Raw genomic sequence first — 22,266 nt, 5'->3', positions numbered from 1 at the left:
TGACTCAGAAGGAGAGCACCTTGAATTGGTACTGCTGTTCTCTGACAAAAAACCTGAGGTGTCTGCAATGTGCCAGATGGATTCGAATGTGGAAATAGGCATCCTCAGGTCGAGAGTAGCCACAACGTTGCCTTGATGGGGACAGGTTGTATGGCCTCTTTGAGAAGGTGTCTTGAACCTCTTTCCTTAGTAGCCTTTGGTGTTGTGAGGAGAGTTTGTGTTTAAGTGATGGAATGCTGGGAGGTGTGGCAGTGAGCTCTAGACAATAACCATGGTGGATAATATCCAATACCCAGTGGTCAGAGATGAAGTTCCACCAAGAGGGAGAGAACCTTTGAACCCGACAAGTGTTATGTGGTTGGGGAGAGGAGAGGTAAGTCAGATGTTTGAGGTGGGGTAGCTTTTTTGGGAGAGCCACTCTTACCTCTGGAGTTGTTACCCCTATAGGAACTTCTGAAAAACCCCTTTGGAGAGGACTGCTGGGTTTGTGGATGCTGGTAGGCCATGGAGGCATCTGGGGAGTTGGACTTCGAGCTTCCACAGAAGGGTGCAGTGAAAGGAGCAGCGATTAACCAGAGTTTGAAGAGTGTCCATAGCCTTAAATTTCTCCATATCCTTTATGATTTTTCCAGGATCTGGTCAACTTGCGGGCTGAACAGATGTTGACCATCGAACGGCAAGTTGAGTATATTTTGCTGAATGTTCGGCTTAAAGCCGGAGACACAGAGCCAGACATGCCTGTACAGAAGGACACTGGAGTGAATTACCCTCATAGCTGTGTCCACAGCACCTGGGGTGCAGCATGTGGTAGGTTTAGAGATCTGCTTCCCCTGCGTAATGAGCTTGTAACTCCACTTTTTGTGTTCATCTGGGAGATGTTGGAGGAGCACCTCCATCTCATCCTAATGGGCATGGTCATACCTAGAGAGGAAGATGACAGAATGGGGAGTCCGCCAGTGGTTGGACGATTGTGCAATTACTCTTTTGCCCTCTGCATCAATGCGTTTACTCTCCTTGCCTAGTGGAGCGGCCTCACCAGTAGAGTGGGAGTTATCCATCTTATGGGCAGTACTAATCACCACCAAGTCTGGCAGAGCTGCTCCCGTATGTATAGTGGACAGTAGGGGATGCATTTTCTCTTCCTCCCTGGTAGTGATGATCCTGGCATGTATGGGAGCCTGAAAATATCAGGGGTGGGGGAGCATGCCCCTGAGCAGGTACTAGGTGGAGTAGTGAGTGGAGGAAAGGGTTTCAAAAAGGAAGTCCTTTTCCAAAGACTCAGTATGGAGATCTACTGTATGGAGGGAGGCAGCCCTACCAATCAGCTAAGATGCCTTAATGTATGCTTATGTACTGGTTCAAACAAATGCAATATTAGCTTACTTGGGCTTCGTACCCTGCCATGGAATCCAAATTAGGCTCTGTGTGGTGGATAGGCCTTTCTACCTTTTTGTAAGGAGGTTTTAATAACTGGAAAATAGAAAACTGGTTTACTATTCTCATCGTGTAAATTGAGAAAATGTACACAGATTAAAGCATAGTAAGAATGCAGTTTAAAGATTATCAGGTATTGATCACCCTTTCATTTGTATATTGTGTTTGACACTCATTGTGATGACACCCTAAAACAGAATAGTTACCTTTGTCAGCATACCACAGCAATGTTTCTGTGCTTCCTTCAAGTTTGGAAAGCATTTATCGGGTAAATTTAACAATCAAAATTGAATAACGTTTGGTTGGGTTAGAGTTACCGCGTGTAATGTAACTGACTAAGTGTGAAGGCAAGGCTAATGTGAGATCCTAAGCTACGTGTCAACTGAACCGTGTTGCGGCACACAACCAAGAAAGTGTGGCACATGTCTCACCTCCAGATAAGAAAGTCTGAATTCCGGACAGTTAGAACAAGGGGGTGAATACGTCATCATTGTGTGTGCCTGTTATGAGGTAATGAAAAAAATACAAATGCACCAACTGTGTATCTTAGGTAAGCACTGCTCATTCCATAAAACCAGAGAAACAATATTGTAAAGCAACATTTTAAAAAACACTAAAGGTTAATGCAATTGTTGAGATGCTTGGGTTGCAAACTAAATAGATTTCTGCTCCATATTGTTATTCTCTGCATCTCTAAAATTCTGTTATTGTCTGTCACATTTTGTAAGAACTTGTTTTGTGACTTGGAAATGCAACTTGCCTATGTTATTACTAGCTTCACAGAAATGTTGGCCTACAGGGGACTTTTCAGAGTTGTTTTACACTCTTGTTTTATATTGCATTTTTATTTTATGTTCGCATTTTCCAACGTATTTTCCCACAAAGCATGCATATAGTTGGTAGCTAACATGTAAACGTGTCTGCAACCTTGTATTTCTTCGGTGTATGGATTTTTTTAAAATGTCTGTTTACTTTATTACAGCACCAGTATGCACAGTAGTGACAAGGTATAATCCCAATTAGTTTATTGTCTTTTGACGTGTGTTCTTCTTTGATTTTCCATTTGTTTAAACACACAAATTATTTTAAGTTCTTATATGTATGGTGTGCAAACAGGGGTTTCGTTTTTTAGAAATAATATACACATACATACAAGGGTTGTTTTTTGCAAGTGCTCTTGAAGTCCAATTCAAATTGCAAGATTGGTCAACGTTTCAAGATCATAAAACAAACGCATCCAAAGGAATACCCCTCAATAAAACAAACTTATGGTCATAATATCAGCCCAGAGAAATGAAGTTCGCCACAATAATGAATGTGTATTAATGTTCTATATATTCAAAAAGATATATATACATTTTTTAAACAGACGTACATAGACACAATTACAGATAAACAACATTATACTACACACAAAAATAAGATAGTGTGGTTAAAAATGTGTATGTCTGAACAGAAGTATCTGCTCGCACTTTAAATTATATTTCAATGAAAATGGTGCAGAGTAATAATAGACAGCCTACTTGAGACCATCTTCAAGACAACAGGCTTCCTTAAAAATGTTTAAGTTCCCAATGCGAAAAATAGGACATTCAAAACTGGGCATCAACATTATTAGTTGTCACTAAAATACCAAGATACTTGTGGAGTATTACATTTATTCTGAAGGGGTCAATAGATCCATGACAAGATCTCCAATACCCTATAGCTGTGCACCATGATATACGAAAAGCAATTGGGAAAAATGCTCACCGTGAATTGTCACCACTGGGTGAACCCACAACATCTCTACAATCCGGTTTATAAAACAACTAATGTAGAAAAGAGTCATGCAGTCTTATATTTCTACCACATTTAAAGTTAGGCCCAATCTTATTATCAGCCTTGTGAGTTTTACAGGTGGGTTACCTGCAACCATACTCACTATGACTAATGCAGAAAAGAGCCATGCACTCTTCAATTTCAAGGTTCTGTACATTCAAAAATAAGCTAACTCAGTGGCTACTGGAAAGTAACAGTCTAGAGTAATTATAGAACAACCATTGAACTGCTACATTATAACCATGATGTACAGCTTCTGCACACCATGTACAACGATTCTCTTTCCATACTAGTATCGTATCCAGGTTATGCTTTGAAAAGGTGAGGTTCTAATTACAGCACTCCAAATAATTTAAATTCTTTTAGTCTTTATCTGCGTATTGCACAAATGAACATACATACTATTGTCAACAGTAGAGTTTACAAGACAACACAAAATTTAAACAGCATAAGGGCAAATTAGTAATCCAATGTAGAGTCAAGAAAAGGTCCTCTTCAGATAGCGTTATTTTAGGTTTTCTCCTTTATTCAAATTACATAAAAAGACAAGTTTTCCCAGCATAAACATCACCAACACGTGTTTCGTCTCCAACAGAGACTTCATCAAGGCATAGATAATAGTAGGTAGATGTTCGGTAATACGCTCATGAAATGAGGACACAAAGTTAGGTGTTAATAGTGGGATACCCTAAAGATAGAAAATTGGGTAAGGATACACGGCTGTATTCACATCAGCATGTAGGTCGGTGTAATTGTCTCAACAAAAAGTATCATCATAGGCGAAAGTAAATGTAAGTTAATACAGTCAGAGTCCAGGGGTGTTGGAGAAATCCCATAAAGTAGAATTAAATGTTTCAACAGTGAGCAAGTAGATTGACCGGACTCCCTGAAGAATTTAGGAAGTCCGCGTTCGCAACCATAATACGTTGCAACCCGCCAAGTGGCAGCAGCACTCGTAACACGCTTTGTCGCCCGCAGAAGTACTTCTGCCACTTGGCGGATATCTTACTCCTCACAGAGACTTGGCTTAATGCAGACTCTTTGCCCGACATTTTAGCAGCAGTTCCCTCTAACTATTACATTCTGCATGTTGACAGACCTGCTGACAAAAGGGGCGGAGGGGTTGCTGCGATTATTCGCAACTCCCATAAAGTCTCTTTTACCGTCCCTTGACCTCATAGGATCAGATAACTTGATTTTTAAAATGGACAACAATAGTGGATCACTACTTATGATCCTCATCTACCGTCCCCCTCAAAACGTGCCCACTTTTGCGGCATCTTTAGCAGAACAGCTTGCCCCTCTAATAATCTCTCACAAAAAAATCGTGCTGCTGGGCGATCTCAACCTTTGGCTGGACACTCAAGCAGCTGCATTGAAAGAGACCCTTCTAGACATGAACCTTACCCAACAGATACATCTCCCAACCCATGAAAAAGGGCATAGCCTTGATCAAATCTGGTCTCAGAACATCTCCCTGGCTATCAATTCCATCACGCCCTGCATCTGGTCGGATCACTTCTTGATCAACTTTACCATGACTACCGAAAAAAGTAGGAAGCCCCCTTCTCTGAAAGGAGGAAAAACCAGAATATGGAAGAATGTCAACATCCCCGCTTTTATTGACACCTTAACTACTTCCCTTCCCCCATTAGATCAGGATATTGAAGAGATTGAAGAAGCCTTTTCTAGGTGGCTACTTCAGGCAGCTGATGCACACGCCCCCTGCACCAATTTTCCCCGCTCTCGCCCCAATGACACGCACAGGTGGTTTACACCTCTTCTGAAAACTTTGAAACTTGAAGTCCGTCAAATGGAGCGAAAGTGGCGAATAGCGTACTCAGAACAAGACAGAGCCAACTATTGCAAGGCCCGAAAGGACTATCAAAAACTCATCCAGAAACATAAAACAGACTATTTCTCGAAAAAAATCCTTAATGCCCACAATAAATCAAGAGAACTGTTTAACATCGTGGAAAATCTTAGCGGCAGCGATAGAACTTCTCTCCCGGTGGTCCCCACTCAGGAGCTCTGCAACTCGTTAAACTCCTTTTTCTTTGATAAAATCTGCACCATAAACAAAGTATCCCCATCACTCAGTCCCCCCTCCTTCTGGCTGACATCTTTCACAACTCTGCGTCCCTGGAATTTTTTCCCCCTATTGATAGTGCCATTTTATCTAAACTCCTCGCCAAGGTTAAATCAGGTTCCCCTGATGACATTTGCCCCCCTCACATTCTGAAAGAAGTGGGAACCAGCATTCCTGCGGGCATACTTTCTATGCTGAATGGATCGCTCGCACAGGGTAAAGTCCCAGACAATTTTAAAAAGGCCCTCCCTATTCCCCTGATAAAAAAAGCAGGAGCCAATCCGCTAGATCCGCTTAACTACAGGCCCATATCCTTGCTGCCTTACTGTGCCAAACTACTGGAGGCTTATGTTTGTGACAGCATTTCCAAATTTCTGGAAGAATCAGAATATCTCGCACCTAACCAGGCTGGCTTCCGCCCTTGTCATTCCACTGAAGCAGTCATTCTTTCGGTGCAGAACACTTTGAGGCGGAACGCGGATGAGGGGATCCACCAGGCTCTGGTGTTACTGGACCTCTCAGCTGCGTTCGACACGGTCGACTACACCATCTTGGTCGACCGTGTCGAGCAGGCAGGTCTCAGGGGCCCTGCGCTGAGTTGGATCCGCTCATTTATCACTGGCCGTACTCAATCTGTCAGACTGGGTTCCTTCACTGCCCCTACTATTCCCACCATCTGTGGAGTACCTCAGGGCTCTTCTTTGTCACCTTTGCTTTTTAACCTGTACCTACGCCCTCTTCTGTACTCTCTTAGGAAAGCGAAAGTTACCATCTTCAACTATGCAGATGATTTGCAGCTCATCTTCCCTTTAAACACCAAGGACTCAGTGGTAGAATTCCAAAACACCATGTCCCATATTCTGAGCTGGATGAACTGCAATCATTTGAAGCTTAACCCAGGCAAGACCGAACTGGTCTTGCCTGGACAGAGTGCACTTAGTTGGAACCCCAGCTTTTGGCCTTCTAGCATGGGAGCCCCTCCATCCAAGTCATCCTCGGTTAAGAGCTTGGGAATCTTTATCAGCGAGGACCTCTCCCTAAAAAAACAGGTAGGAGCAGTTGTGTCATCTAGCTTTTTCCAGCTGAAGAAAATTAAGAAAATTGCCTGCTTCTTCTCTCCGGCTGCCCTTACACAGATCGTCATCTCCCTGGTCCTGTCCAGATTAGATTTTTCCAACAGCCTCTATTTTGGGCTTCAAACTGGAGAGCTAAAGCGCCTTCAGCTGGTTCAGAATCAGGCAGCCAGACTTCTTTTGAATCTCTCTAAGAGGCAGTCTGTTAGACTCAACCTGAAACAGCTACACTGGCTGCCTGCCGAGCAGCGTGTAGCTTTCAAAGCCGGGTGCATCCTATTCAAGTCTCTGCCCGACTCTGGCCCTCTATTCATTAGAGATTTATTCAAGAGATACAACCCTTCCCGCAATCTCCGGTCCATCCACAAATCCCTTCTGATCGTCCCTTCCTACAAGAGGAAGCGCCTCGGAGGCAGCTGTTTTGACCATCTTGCAACTGCCTTCTGGAACTCTCTTCCCCTTCAACTAAAACTGAGCGACAATATCCTCAGTTTTAGACACTCCCTGAAAACTTGGCTCTTCTCTCAGGCGCATTGCTGAGCTGCCTCATTTCTACTGTGACCGACGCGCTACGTTCCTTCCTACAGCGCCATGAAGCCCCCGGGCGTACGAGCGCTTAACAAATCCATATTAACATTAACATTAACTTGGCGGATCGCAACTTCTTGATGAAGTCTCTGTGGGAGACGAAACACGTGTTGGCGATGTTTATGCTGGGAAAACTTGTCTTTTTAAGAAATTTGAATAAAGGAGAAAACATAAAATAACAATCTGAAGAGGACCTTTTCTTGACTTTACATTGGATTACTAATTTGCCCTTATGCTGTTTAAATTTTGTGTCGTCTTGTAAACTCTACTGTTGACAATAGTATGTATGTTCATTTGTGCAATACGCAGATAAAGACTAAAAGAATTTAAATTATTTGGAGTGCTGTAATTAGAACCTCACCATTTCAAAGCATTATTTCTGGTTGTACATCCCTGTACATCGATAGAGCACCTCCAGGTAGTAGGCGCTTTGAGTTTCTGGAGCACCCAGTATATACAAATACAGAATCTGACTTGGTCTATCTATATACGCGTTTCTACTTGTTTGTATGACTATTTAATATCTTCCAATGAATGTTGCGGACTTTTCCATTTTGGACACTACTACCTTCTCTTGTTGAATCGTATCCAGGTTAGTTTCCATTTGTTATTTTAACCAAGTCTATAACCAACCATCTTATGTCAGTGACATTGTGGTTGTTTTAATGTAATGTTCCACAAGTGGTGCATCATAAACTTTATATGCGATACATTTGATACTTTAATATATGCTTATGAATTGGTTGGGGTGTTTTTTCAATATACCGAAGCCAAGATGGACATTAAATGCAATGCACATTATTCTGTGTGTTACAATTTCACACCTGTCTCAGTTTAACTTTTTTGCCATTGGTCCAGAAACATTTACATTTTTGATGTAGATGTACATACTGAACATTGACCACATGTACAATGTCCTGTAATCTTGTTATGCCTCCTGTTGGACCTGACATCATTGGCCTGAGTCTCTCCTCCATTTTTTTCCCGTTTGCCTCCTCTGTTTACGATGTTTTTGCTGGTATATCGCTTTGGGCACTGTGCCACCGCTGATCGGTGCCGCAGTGCAAGTGCTCCCTATGTTAAATTACTGTATTGATTGAATTCCATGTTTGGCTTATTTGGTTTACTGTCAGTCCCTAGTCCAGCGCACGAGGAGTGCCAGGGCTTGTAAATACAAATGCTGCTCATGGGCTTGCCACCCACAAGAGCAGCCTAGTAAAAGTATGTCTAAAGGTCTGCCATTGCTAGACCTACGTGCAGTCTGGTACTGTCACGCGGACTGCGCAAGTACGCCTACTTGCCAGTCCCCGAGCCTTCCCTTAACTTCATGTTAGTCACCCCTATGGTAGGCCCGAGGGCAGGGTGCATTGTAAGCATAAGGTAGGACAAGCCTGACGGAGTTGGCATGTCCTAATAGTGAATTAAAGCCATATTCGTTCTTCACTATTGTAAGGTCGCCTGCTCTCCATAAGTTAGAATGGGCTGCCGGGATTATTAATGGTATAATCCTAGCTGGCTCGGGGAGCATGGTGCAATGTCTAGTTTGGTATCCCTGAACTCAGGGTTTAATAACGCATCCGTTTGGGTGGATGGTTTTTGGACTCTGGGTTTGAAAATAGCACTTTTAGAAAGTGGCTATTTTCTTGTCTAACTATTACTGGTTTCTGCTGGTTTGGTGTGTGTGTGACAGGGGCTGGGTGGCTCCAGAGTTCTGAATGAGTCAGTGTGGGGTGAGTGGGGCATTTGCATTGAGAGTAGGGGAAGAGTAGCTCCTGATAGCCAGCCCTGCCCGATACAATGGTGGCTCCACCTCCTGCTGGGCGTCTGAGGACCCAGCCCTGCACAGTGAATAGGCCAGGTGCCTCTGCGTGGCTACACCCACAACAAACCCGGGATGAGGGGAGTTCCCCTGCATGGACAAAGGGATCAAAGCCAAAAAGGGGTATAAGAGAAGGACCCCTGAACCAAGACTTTAGATCAATTCTGACAAGGAACCCTGAACCAAGAACAAGAAGCCTGCTGATCCAAGGACTTGCCTACACCTTCTGCCAGAGTGCTGTTTGCTGGGGGGAATCCTGCAGTTGCTTCTTTATTTTTGCCAAGGAACCAGGAGAGAGGAACTGAGTGTGTAACTCTCAAACTTTGCCAAGGAAATCTCCAAGGGCTGGAAGAGTGCCAGCCTCCTGTTGAAGTCACAGGGGTAAAGGACTTCACCATTTGCTGAAAGTGCTTGTTGCTGGAACCTGAAAGTTCAGCACCTCTGAAGAAATCCAGCAATCCCGACGGACGCCGCCGAATCCAGCTCGACATCGTGAGTGCAGCTCCCGTGTCCCGCATCTTCGACGCCGGCCGTTGGGCCCGATCGACGCTAGTAGCGAGGCTGCTGCCGACGCATCGACCTCGAGCCCTCTCGACGCCGTGAGCGCTGCTCACTCTTACAACATCTTCATTGACATCGACAACGACGCCGTATCCTGCTTCACCTCGTGAGCGTTGCTCCTGTCTGACATCTGTCGACGCCGCTGCAGATCGCCCGACTCCGAGGCCTGATCTACGCCGAAGACGCGACGCCGGACATCTCGACGCCGCTGATCAATGTGTGCTTCGTTTTTCCAAGGTACTGTGTTGTGGGGGGTCTGTGTGACTCCGGGCTCGACGTAGCGCTCCTCGCGGTCGACACCGAACCTTTGGATTAACTTTGCCTCGACGTCGAGTGACTCCCGTGTGGGTTACATTGTTGCCAAGAACTGTGATCTAAAGAAGAAGAGTTGCTTTTGTTACTAAAGACTTTGTGCTAAGAAGAAACTATGCTTGAACTATTATTTTTCCTTCCAAGAGTATTTATTAAGATTGTGGTATATTTTTGTCGTTATTTGGTCTTGTGCTAAGCCTTATATAAACATCCGTATTTTTATAATACTACTGTGTCGTGTCCATTTGTAGTGTATTCACTTTGTTACTGTATGTGGTCATAAATCCTTAACGCACAGCCTCTGAGATAAGCCTGTCTGCTTTGCCAAGCTACCGAGGGGGTGAGTAGGGGTTATCATAGTGTGTGATCCCCTTGTCCTGACTAGAGGAGGTGAGTCCCTATTTGTCAGAAGTGTATACCTCTGCCAACTAGAGACAGCCAAGTCTAACACCTCCACATTGGGGAAGCACATTTGTTTATATATTATCTTGTCTTTAGGCTGCCACTGATGTATTCCTAAAATGAAGAGTCCTTATGAAAATAAACACAGGTTTTCCCAGGGTGAAGTTATGGCAATGTAGTATTTGCCTATTTTGAGATAACTTTTAAATTATTGCTAGATTTTGTTCCTAATATGGTGGCACTGACAAATGTATCCATAATGTTCCTTTCTTTCCCCACAAAGGAGACTCAGGTTTATCATGTCATACTCTCTTGAATGATCGTTTTAGCAGTCTGAATGAATAACCTCGACCGACAAGTTTATCACACAGTAGTTTAGCCTCTGAAAAGTAATCTTCCATTTTACTACTACTACTACTACAACAAAAGCATATAAAATTTCCCAAATGGGAGATTATCATGCAAACACCTAGGGTGATTACTGTTATACCCGAGTAAGGTACTTTTCTCCATTTACTGATTAACTGTGTGTACAGGCTGGTATAAAGATGGCCATGTTCATGAGTGATGAATAAGTCAAGAACGTTCATTTTAATTTTATCATATTGTAAGGTAAATGAGAAGTCTAGGCTTTTGAATTTTGCCCAGTATGACATTTTAATAGAATAACTAAATTGTCCCTCAAAATTTTTAAGATATCTTCAAAATAACAAATACAGAGTTGGATATAAATGTAAAATGTATTCATTGTAATATATACAGTACACTCATCAAATGTGGACACATACATATTTTCTACACCAGAATAGTCACATATGACAACAACTTTCTCTTTTACGAGAAGTTTTATCAACAAGTGAAGGGGACTGTCATGGTTGCAGTCCCCCAAGTATAAGTCTATACTTGGGGGGGAAACTGCAACCATCACAGTCCCCTTCACTTGTTGATAAAAGGTCTCTGGCAGGACGTTCTGGCGGCAGGACGTTCGCCTACAATGCTTCAAAAACCTGGAATGCCCTCCCCTTGCATCTTAGAGCCGACCCAAACCTCTCTTCATTTCGCAAGCAGTTAAAAACATTCCTTTTCAAACTTCCCTACTAATTGCTAGCTAGCCACTCTACGAGGTCACCGCTGTTATTTTTCTAGCGCTTGGACGCCTGCGGGCAGCAATTTGCGCTCTATAAATTCACATACATTTCCATAGCACTGGCTCTATTTGTCTTGTTTTTTTAGGCACGGAGAGATCAATCAATCAGTCAAGTTATATAGCGCGCTACTCACCCGCTAGGGTCTCAAGGCGCTGGAGGGGGGGGGGGGGGGGGGGGGGGGGGGTTCCGTTACTGCTCGAAAAGCCAGGTCTTGAGTTGCTTCCTGAAGGAGAGATGGTCCTGGGTCAGCCGTAGGTGGACGGGGAGGGAGTTCCATGTCTTCGCCGCCAGGTAGGAGAAGGATCTTCCGGCGGCGGTGGCTCTGCGAATGCGTGGTACGGTGGCGAGGGCGAGGCTGGTCGATCGCAGGTGGCGGGTGGGCGTGTAGAAAGTGAGGCGGTTGTTGAGGTACTTGGGGCCCAGGTCGTGGAGAGCCTTGTGTGCGTGGGTGAGGAATCTGAACGTGATCCTCTTGCTGACGGGGAGCCAGTGCAGGTCTCCGAGGTGGGCGGAGATGTGGTTGTGGCGGGGGATGTCCAGGACGAGTCGTGCGGAGGCGTTCTGTATGCGCTGGAGTCTTTTCTGTAGTTTGGCTGTGGTTCCCGCGTAGAGGGTGTTCCAGTAGTCCAGTCGGCTGGTGACAAGTGCCTGGGTGACCGTCTTCCTGGTTTCGGTGGGGATCCGACGAAAGATCTTTCGGAGCATGCGCAGGGTGTTAAAACAGGATGACGAGACGGCGTTGACTTGTTTGGTCATTAGGGAGGAGTCCAGGATGAAGCCCAGGTTTCGTGCGTGGTCCTTTAGCTTGGGGGTGGTGCCCAGGACAGGGGGCCACCAGGAGTCGTCCCAGGCAGAGGGGGATGATCCCAGGATGAGGACTTCCGTCTTGTCGGAGTTCAGTTTCAGGCGGCTGTTCTTCATCCACTCTGCGACGTCTTGCATTCCTTCGTGTAGGCTGGCTTTGGCAGTGGCGGGGTCGTTGGTGAGGGAGAGGATCAGCTGGGTGTCGTCGGCGTAGGACATGATGTTACGGTTGTGTTGGCGTGCGATGGCCGCGAGGGGGCTCATGTAGCCGTTGAAGAGGGTGGGGCTGAGCGAGGATCCTTGAAGTACGCCGCAGATGACTTCGGTGGCTGCGGATCGGAACAGTGGGAGGCGGACTCTCTGGGTTCTTCCGGCGAGGAACGAGATGATGCACTCCAGTGCCTTCTCTTGGATTCCGGTGTTGCTGAGGCGCTGTATTAGTGTGCGGTGGCAAACTGTGATAAGATAAGTGACTGGCTCAGAATCACAGGATGTTGCAGCACGGACGCCGTCCCTGCTTGTCTTACTTATGCACGAGTTCGCAATCAACAAACTTTCTATAGCTTAGCAATCAAAATAAGCTGTCATTTTACAATTAATTGTAAGGTGATTGTCAAGGATTATGAATACATGCTTCTCAGCAGTCTTAATGGGGATGAAGGACTGGGCGACATAGCTTGTTTTTACAAAAATAGCTTGACTCTTGAATGAAGGAACTGTCCTTTTAACATATATATTTAAGCTTATCACTTGCACTTATGAGATATAATTAGGTTTTAGATGATTAACTATTTACAACACGTGTTACAATTACTGATTACGGTCATGTGAGTTTCACACCAGAAAAGCGATATTTCAGGCATAATCGTGGAAATTCGGTCAGCTTGTGTTCTGCATGATTCCTCATTTAAATTAGAATTTAATAGAGCAGCACATGAAATGAATTCTTCAGGGTGAGCTGCATCACCCGCTTCCTCTTATTGCAAAGGTTCTGTGGTGCAGGAGCCACTAGAGGTCATTGTATAGCAGACATCTAATGAACCAGAATTGTCATGGGCACCAATAAATGACACTATGGATGTTTCTAATTAGGAACTCCTACCTAATCCTTCAATGACGAGTTACCTGTGGAAGGGGCTCTATGTACTTTGCATATACGGTTATGCTAATGTGCTATTATATATTTGGGGGGGCGGTCCTCTATCATTTCAATGCTTCATTATTGGATTCTTCGTTATCTCATCATAATTACTGATTATGAAAAATAAGTAACTTTGGTACCCTTTTCAGTCCAAAGGCAAAGAGGCTAAAGGCACTTATGCTATAGCGCAAGATGATTTTTTTATGCTGGTTTTCGCCTGCTGCGGTAAATTCGCAGCTTGGGGGAGTAAATGGTTTTAGTATGTATGCCAAGGTTAGTTACCTTACAAGGAGTTGTCCATCAATGCATTGAGGCCACCAGAGATGCCCTTGTCATTTCAAACCCGTTTGTATTACATGCAAAATCACATCAACACATATAATGGTTTACCTGTGTCAGTGTTTTGTTTTGAGGAAAAAACACTTTTTTCCCTAAGGAGTTAAAATGCCATAGTTGTTGTATAATAAGGCCTTTTCTTGATTCTACCTTCTTTTTCTTTCTTCCACCCCCTACACTTCCGTCTTTGTCTCACTAATAGTTATTTTTTGATTCCTGCATTTTTATTGTTTTCCAACCGTTCTCTTCTACCTCCTTTCTACAATGCCTGCCCTTTGCTTATGTTGGGTCAAGAACAAGGATAAAAAATAAGTCGGGTGACTCAAAAATTAATAGCTGTGCTCAGCTCATGCAACTGCTTGCACAAGTTACCCACGGACTGTGTGAACTTTGTGTTCCTTTTTACAGTGTTGCTTTTGTAGAAGTTGTGTGATTCTGCCTGTTTTACAACTGACATTGTGATCTCTTCCTAAACTGCAGCTGCAACCCATTCGAGAGCAGTCTGTTAGCTCTATAGAACCAGATGATCCACAAAGCCTTTAGCGGTTGTAAGTTCAGCCTTAATGTGTAATGGCACAAGTCTTAAGTTAAGTGTACAAGGGTTCAGAAACAGTGAAATTTCACTGGCAAATCTACTTACTCATGTTTTCTATTACCCCCACTTTAGTGGAATATTACACTTGGGTGGGAAGTGTTATCCCTCGGCAAGGATACCCATTGAAATTTGTGAACACCCACAAGCTCGAGAGTTTGTGAATATTCACAAACTATTTTCCAACTAGTTTTCACCACTGGAAAGAATTAGAGATTTACTTCTGTTGAGGGAAGGACTGAATCCCTTTACATGGTGGAAATGAGAAAGTAACCTCCGCATAGATTCAAGATACCATCAATGAAGTGTTGTTATAGGAAGCATTCATCTGTACACTGTTGTCAACAGCTTGAAAATGTACTTGGCTTCAGATCTGGGGTTATCAGAAACCGTTCAATAGTTTCCAGTCTGCAATGTATGGGACGGATGTGTACAAGGCACTTGTATATATGGTATGCAAAGTCATTTCACTGCAAGTTTAAAATCCAAGAGGTGCAAAAGTTTACAACATGGCTGCGTTGTCTTCAAGGTAAGGCAGTTGATTTTGTATTATAGGTAGTAAAAAGCGGTCTACGTGCTTTCCAACATTTTCATGAACAGTCAAAACTGCTGACTTTAGTGCAAAAAGGTGGATCTTTCAAGCTTCTGTCAAGCTGTGGTAGAAGGTAAATCCATGGGTTGCCTGGATAATACACCAGGAAGTAATGTTTGGTGTCACTGTCAAACCAGTACACCATCTCAGCATCCTTTAGAATCGTGCTGAAATTCAATGGGGGCTCTTCCCCTAAATTCTGGTACACTGTTTCATCTATGACAAGTTCTTCAACTTTTACAAGTGGTCATAACTACATGAGCCCCTACTTTGTCAGTAACTCAGTACATTATCAAGAAATCTATTGTCAAGCTTCTCAGGAATCCTTGTTCCTTGATTTGGAAACTCTCATCGTTTTTCTTTTATTGTGTTTTCTTTCATGTAGCACCAAGTTCTCAAAGATGGCGAACATAGGTTGTGAAAGGTGAAAGGGCCTTCTCTACAGAATGATTTATCAATATAATACAGCATTTTTTTAAGATGGGTATGAATGTCCAATTAGCAGCCGGAAAGATAACCAACACCAGAAAATCATTCCCCACGTTGCGGTGGAAACCTTTACATTTGTGGAGTGAGCCTGGAGGCCCTATAAGGTTCCTTTCAGGCCAGGGCATAGTAAATCTTTATGCACAGAAAGATTCACCTGGACAAGGTTCACTTCGCATCAGACTTTCCATTCTTGGCACCAGCAATAAAATGCTGTTCGTCCACTGGGTGCACCTTAATGCACTTAACGGAAAAGGTATGAGCTCTATTTGGGTTCAACATGTTAAGCCTCACCTCCTCCTCAGAGGGGTGAGGTGGAGAGGAAAATGCAGGGAGAGTGAAGGACTGTCCCAAGTTGATGAAAGGAAGAACAAGTTTGCAGCACTAATTTATCTAGGAGGAAAGTGGTATATGGACGTGAGGACCAAATTGAAGTCCTATTGAGGCATAATAAAGACTGCAGGGGTTGAAGAGGCACATATATGTGAGTCACTTTAAAAAATCAATACCAATCAGTGACCTAAATAATAAGGGTTGGTCAGGCAAATTAAGAAGGTGGCAAGGGCCAACAAATAACCTTTAAAAAGAGCTGTGCCCACTGCAAGTAGAGGTTCCACAGCAGAACCAGCATATACTAATGGGCACAGGGGACCAGCAGGATGCATGAAGCCAGGAGGCCAAGAAGCCTCCTAACCATCCACACTGTGAGTGACACTGAAACATCTGGACCATTACCTGAATGCCACAGAGACTGGGGTGACCCACTGAATGAAAACCCCAGGCATGTCAAAAGAGGGACGGTGGTCTGCCGTGGCTGATGATGCAATGAGTCTGCCTTTAACAGTCATTCATTGAGCTATGGGAATAAACACATCATGACCTGTAAGGATGGGCACATAGACACCCTCGTAACTGCGGTACAATCACTAGTCATACCTCGAATAGAATACAGCAGCATCGCCCTCTGCGGTCTCCCCCTAGCTACCATGGCACCCATAAGAGCTTCTCTAAACGCCGCAGTGAGACTCGTCACTGGATCAAAAAAACACTCACACATTTCCCCTGACTTCAAATCCCTGAACTCGCTGCCTTTTGAAGCCAGAATACATCTGAAAATCGCTTGCTTGACGCACAAGGCTGTCCACCTGAGCTCACCTGGATACCTCGCTCAGAAGCTGACGATTTCTGGAAGCTTCAGAAACACTAGAGGCACAAACAATCTTTTGCTAAAGCCTAGAAGGTTCCGCAAGGAAAAACCTATAAACGCTCTTTCTCAGGAATGGCACCCAGGATTTGGAACTCACTCCCTCCTGAAACCAGGCTCATCTCCTCTACCATACTTTTTAAGAAAGAAGTAAAAGCTATCCTCATGGCTAAATGCACTTGAATTACTACTGGGGATTAACTTCAAAGACTCGATACCGAGCTGTACTACTTGTTCGAACCCTTTGCATTTTTGTATGACTTGTGATATTGACTTACCTGATTGTTTATGCTACCACTTATTTGTACTTTTATCATTACTGATGTATCGGTTTGTCTATGCTCCCTCATATACCTCCCCCACCCCAATGGTTATTCACTCACATGCTCGTACCCCTCCTCTGTAAAGCTCTTTGATATCTGCAAAGATCTTGTTCGCGCTATATAAAACTTTCAAAATAAATGAAAGTAAGGAACCGAGACTCGGCAGAAAGGTAGGAAAGTAAACAGGAAGTGTAATGACCCCTATGCATTTGTGGGATGGCAGGACACATACAAGAAAGTATGTGTACTGCAACTCTAAGGACACCATCCAGTCCCCTGAATCCAGGGTAGAAAGGGCCTGGGCCCAAGTCAACATCTTGAACTTGTCTTTCCAAAGGAAGGTGTTCAGAAGTCAGAAAACTAATATTGGTCTGAGTTCTAAATATCAGGAGTTACATCTTATGTCACTCTTTGTCCCCACAGACTGAAATTTGTGGGCAGGAGAGATCTGTAAGTCTGAATAATACAGGTTGAACATGAGGGGAAGATGGTAAATAAAATGAGGGGAGCATAATCATGCTAAATGCTAGCAGTACTCACTTGCCTGAGGTAAATACATGCTACCAGAGCAGGCAAAAACCTACTGGCTGCATATCCATGGTGAGGAAATCACGGCAGCTTGGCAGGGAGTGGGGGAAGGTAAAGAGGACTGCTCTGCTACCAGGTCCCCTTGAATTGTACAAGGGCGTGCTCACTACTGTAGAGGTTGCCCTGACTTCCTCTGGGGACAGCTGAGACCCCGAGAATATCCTCTAAACATTTAGTAATGCTGGTGGAATTGGCAGTCCAGAAAAAGCAAACTCAAAGAGCTGGGCGTGGCATGGCATGTCTTTGAAGCACTTCAAACAGAGTTGGTGTTTTCACCAAGGAGCCTGGAACCAATAAATGGCATACCCATAGGGGATTCTTACACAACCCTAGAAAATCCTGTGATGCTCTTCCAGGCGTAATGCCTGATCACTGCTCCAGTGCCTACTGCACGAACTGCAAAGTTCGTGTCTAGAACGGCCTTCAATGCATACTCAGCTGCTATCTAGTCAGTCTTTTTTTATCTATGCAAAAGCATTTTAGAATTCATCAGCAATGGTAGGCATAATGTTGCTAGACATATACCAATGGAAAGAAAGGGTGTAGTGTCCCAGCAAGCAGATGGCATTTAGAAACCTTGAAGCGAAACTGGAAGAGGAAATTACTTTTCCCAAATGAATCAATGCACTTTGATTCATTCTGTCCTGCAGTAGGGAATTTGTTGGGAATCACTTTGCTGGTGCAAGCTTTCACCACCAAGCTCTCTGCATTCTAGTAGGTTGTTTAAAAAAGCCAGGAAACTGGGACGAACCGAGGATGGCTGGCCACTGGAAAACGTATTGGGGGGAGACAAATACAGCTTAGTCCAATGTTTCTGTCAAAAAAGCCAGCAAGGGCTCCAAGTAACAGGTCCAGGATGTATGATTTCAATCAATAGATTTGCCCCAGTCTAGATTTTCGGTAGACGAAGGTTCAGCACTTCGGCGGTTCTGCAGACTAATACGACATAAAAACACTCTTCTCCTCAGGTGGCCCTCGTTGCAAGTTCAACCCTGACTCAGGGAAAGTATACAGACCACTGGCATTCTGTAGACTTACAAATAGGCCAGCATCCGTGTAATGAGGAGGGGGTTTATTATCTACCTGCGTATAATAATTATAACGCAGAACATTTTGAAGGCGTTTAACAACATCTGAATCTTATCTGAACAAAGCTTGCAGTAGTACTGTGGTCTTCAGAGGTGCTGGGGTGCATCCAAAGTTGGGTGCTGTGCCTTGATAATCTCCTAACACAAGGGCCTAACATGGACCAATATTCGTTCTCTAGATTAGAAACAGGTGCATGCTCCAGAGTTAACACCACTACATTGAAAAAACGACAAAGGAGCAACTGGAACAGACGAGGCCTCTGGCACACAAGCGAAAGCATAAACTGGTGCCAGCTGGGAGGCAGAAGCCCAACAGGGACAATCTGCACCAGGGGAAGGCCCCACATGTGAAGATAGACTGGGGGCCGCCGAGGCTCCATGTAGCATAAAGGCGCAGAGAGGGAACCTAATTTATCCAGAAGAGTTGCAAGATAGTCTCTCTAAAGGGCTCTAGCTGCTGCGGAGTCGGCAACAGCACGGGGATCTCGGTGCACACAAGGGCCAGAATCAGAATAGGAAGAACTGGAAAAAAGAAGCAGATTTAGGTCCTTCTCTGACTGTACAATTTCTTCCTGGAGCAGGAATGACAGAAAGAAGATGCAATCTTGGAGATACATTTTTGCCAACGCATTTCTTGTGTTCTGGGACATATTTTAATTTGTTTTATTAAGAAAGTTTAATATGACCTATGGGCATCAGAGCACTGTACAAAAAAGCAACACAATTGTCATTGTGTGGTGGCTTTTACATAGAACATAGGTCAGTGAGCATGCCAAAAATGCTATCAAAAGTACAGAGAGTATAAGTTCTTCCGTGAAAATGGCTGGCCTGATATGGGCAAATGTATCTGGAGTATGAGGGTCTGCTATGGCAAGGCGTGTCCCCAGTTGCTCATTGCACACACCTTTTCTTTGTGGTGTGCACTAATAGATTTAAGATCTATAACCACTATTGCCAATTAGGTCTAGACAAAATGTAATTAGTGATTCTGGCAGTGGTATGTATTTTTCAAGAAGCAGTGTGTTAACTCTTGTCTTGAAGGCTGATTTAGAGGGATTTGGTCGCATTTCGGGTGCAAGACAATTCCAGATTCTAGGATATACAGTTTCACCTCCCACTCTCTAAAGACCTTCTGATACATCATTCCTAGTGACAAACAATCTCTAATAATCAGTTTTCCAGCCACAAATGAAGTATTTAACCTTTGACTCAAATTTTTAGATGTCTAGCCTAAAATGTTTGACCAATTCCAGGGGGAAAACACTTATTGTGCCTAGTCATACTGAACAGGGCTATTTTCCAGGTTTTCCAAACCTCATTGTATCTTATTTGAGTTTATCCCAGGCATTATTTAGTGTACTTCACAATTTAGCCTGTTTTAAGATTTTGACCCAAGAAGTTATACTTCCTTCAGGAGAGTAAGGGTCAGTCTAGGAAATGCCAAAAAGGGCAATCATTGGGCTCGACTTGAACAACCCAGTGAGAAGTAAGCCCAGTTATCAAAGCCTCTGAATACTATGAGCCTTTCTTGGTCCACCACCTCATTCTTTAGAAGATATGGAATGACCTCCTGGCAAATCTAACAGTTGTCATGATCTGTCCAAAGCACTGTTGGCAAATCTCCCAACTCTAAAACCTTTAATGAACTTTGGTATTTCAGAACTAGACTGTTATCTAATATGCCTCTGAGTCCCTGGGAAAAAGATTACATTAACAGAGCTTTATTTCACAAAATCTGCCCTCATTCAACAGCACTTCCAGCTTTTGCATTTTCTGGACACTCCAGCTTCCTTCACTCTTACCTGCCACTACAGGAGAGGAGTGTGTAGTAATTGGTACGTCACTTATAGAGAAGCCTACAATATGGGAGCAGATCAAAACTTAAAAGCATGCAAGTGTGATACAAGAAATGCCACTGGTTCATACTGTGTTAGCATATAAATTTACCTCTCAGATTTGCTGAGATCGTCAGCATCCTCAGAGTGGCCATGGATCTCATTTTCTGCATGTGATCCTGGGATAATGCCAGAGTCATCTGAGTCATCCATCTTGTCGGAATCACCATACTCACTGCCTTCATCCATTGGCGCATCTACAGGAGACAAGCCATCATTGTCATCCACACAGATGTTATGGATTACGGAATTTAACTCACCATAATCTGCAAAACAACTTGCCTGTGCTTATACTCAATAAGACAAACATGAATCGGGGCATTCAGGAGTCACGTGACTGCAGGTCATATTTCAACCCCCCCACCTTCACCTAACTGGTGGTACTTTTTATCAGGCAAGACCCAACGATCAGTATGGAGACCAGCACACTGTGATAAGACTCACCGAAGGCGGTCATCGGATCACAGGAGGCCTGAGAGAACATCAAAGTCCGGGATAGAAGTGTCTCCCTAAGTATGTACCACAGATCTGCTATTAAATATCTGTTCTCATCAGGCTCCAAGGTTGTCCCTTTAGTTGAGAGACATTTTCCACCTTTCCTAAGAACATACCCTGCCAAGAATATCTACTAATCGCCATCATTCCACCTTCACTTGCAACCAGCCCCAAGAATGCGTCTCACCTCAACTGAAAGCCAACACTCCTCCATTGACCTCAGAAGTCCATAATACCCAAACTATGTAATTTACTCCAAAAAACAACCATTGCTCTAGTTTTACTTTGTGGTGGTCTGAGTGATGTTGCTCATTAATACCCAACTATCTCACCTTCACATAATTTTCTAGGAACCCCAGGGTTGTCAATTTATCTCATTCAAAAGTCACCACCATCATCCATTTTATGAGTTGCAAAGAATGTTACCTTAGTGTATTAAATGTGATTTCAACATGACCTTAGGGTTATTGTCAGTCTCTATCAAAGGTGCTCGAAAAGCCTTTAAGGTTGCCAATCCCATTCATGTGAATCAATCAACTCCTTCTCTGTTACACAAGATCAAAAGGGCATTGTCTTTCTCAGCTAAGTCTCACTTCTCTCCCACTGCCTCCTGAAGGATCCTGAATTGTAACCTTACCCCATGGAGAGACTTGCCACCTCATCAATTCATGCCTTACAGATGGCCCAATAAATATGTATCACTTACCTCCATTGAAACTGGTCTCTCCCAGACAGTCATTGGGGACTTTAGTTGCACATCTCTTGTGACAGTTAAACTTGCAATCTGCCAAGGAATAAGTAAAGACATTTTAGGACTAATAGGAAAGAGAGAGAGAGAGAGAAATCCACAAATAAAGAAGTAAAATATTGGAAAGCTTATTTAGTATAAATATCCTGTCTGTTTGCAATATCCATGAAGCTACACAGCTTGGAACTAACAATCTGGATCTTGCTGGATGTTAAGCAAGCGAGACCCTGAACTGCAAACGTGTCTCTAAAGAGAACCACACGAATGAACAGCTGGGGACCAGGTGTCCGCTTCCTGTCTTTGATCCTTCCTCATAAGCCTTTCTCATAAACTTTCATCACACATGAATGGGCGCGGTTTATTCCCAACATCTTGAAAGCCTCAGCAACTCAGTAGACATATCCCTCATTTTCTGTCATTGTCGGAACAGCTGAAGCACCACATAGAAGGGTGAACTTGCAGCCCAAATAGGTGCACAAATAGGCATGCAGAATAATTCTGAAATTTAGAATCAGAAAAATGCGGTAAACATATTGAATTTTAGTGGTCTTGCATTACCATCCAGTCTGCTTCTGATGTTTCAAGCTAATGCCGAGTTTCAGAGAACTTTGTGGGTTGTGATCAGTATGAGGAGCTGGACTAACCAGAAAAAAGGGCCATCTTGCACAGAGTAGCGAATACATTTAAATCTGCCATGACTTACTAAAGTTTGCTTTAAGCCTTAACA

At 43.7% G+C, this 22,266-nt stretch overlaps 1 protein-coding gene across 2 annotated transcripts in view; it reads right to left on the bottom strand.

The window, feature by feature from the left end:
• Positions 1 to 22,266, bottom strand: part of PRKD2 (protein kinase D2) — a 486,838-nt gene that overhangs the window by 123,873 nt on the left and 340,699 nt on the right. For both annotated transcript variants that reach the window (XM_086938402.1, XM_086938403.1), the window contains exons 6-7: positions 21,498 to 21,575; positions 20,349 to 20,493 (exon numbers count right to left, since the gene is read on the bottom strand). In XM_086938402.1, coding sequence (XP_086794528.1) covers positions 20,349 to 20,493; positions 21,498 to 21,575 — 223 coding nt within the window. The remainder of the gene's footprint in view (positions 1 to 20,348; positions 20,494 to 21,497; positions 21,576 to 22,266) is intronic.

The sequence above is a fragment of the Lissotriton vulgaris genome, chromosome 9 (assembly GCF_964263255.1).
Source record: "Lissotriton vulgaris chromosome 9, aLisVul1.2, whole genome shotgun sequence".
Lineage (NCBI taxonomy): Eukaryota > Metazoa > Chordata > Amphibia > Caudata > Salamandridae > Lissotriton > Lissotriton vulgaris.
The sequence above is the reverse complement of the archived record's forward strand: the minus strand, read 5'-3'. Positions and strand labels throughout refer to the sequence as shown.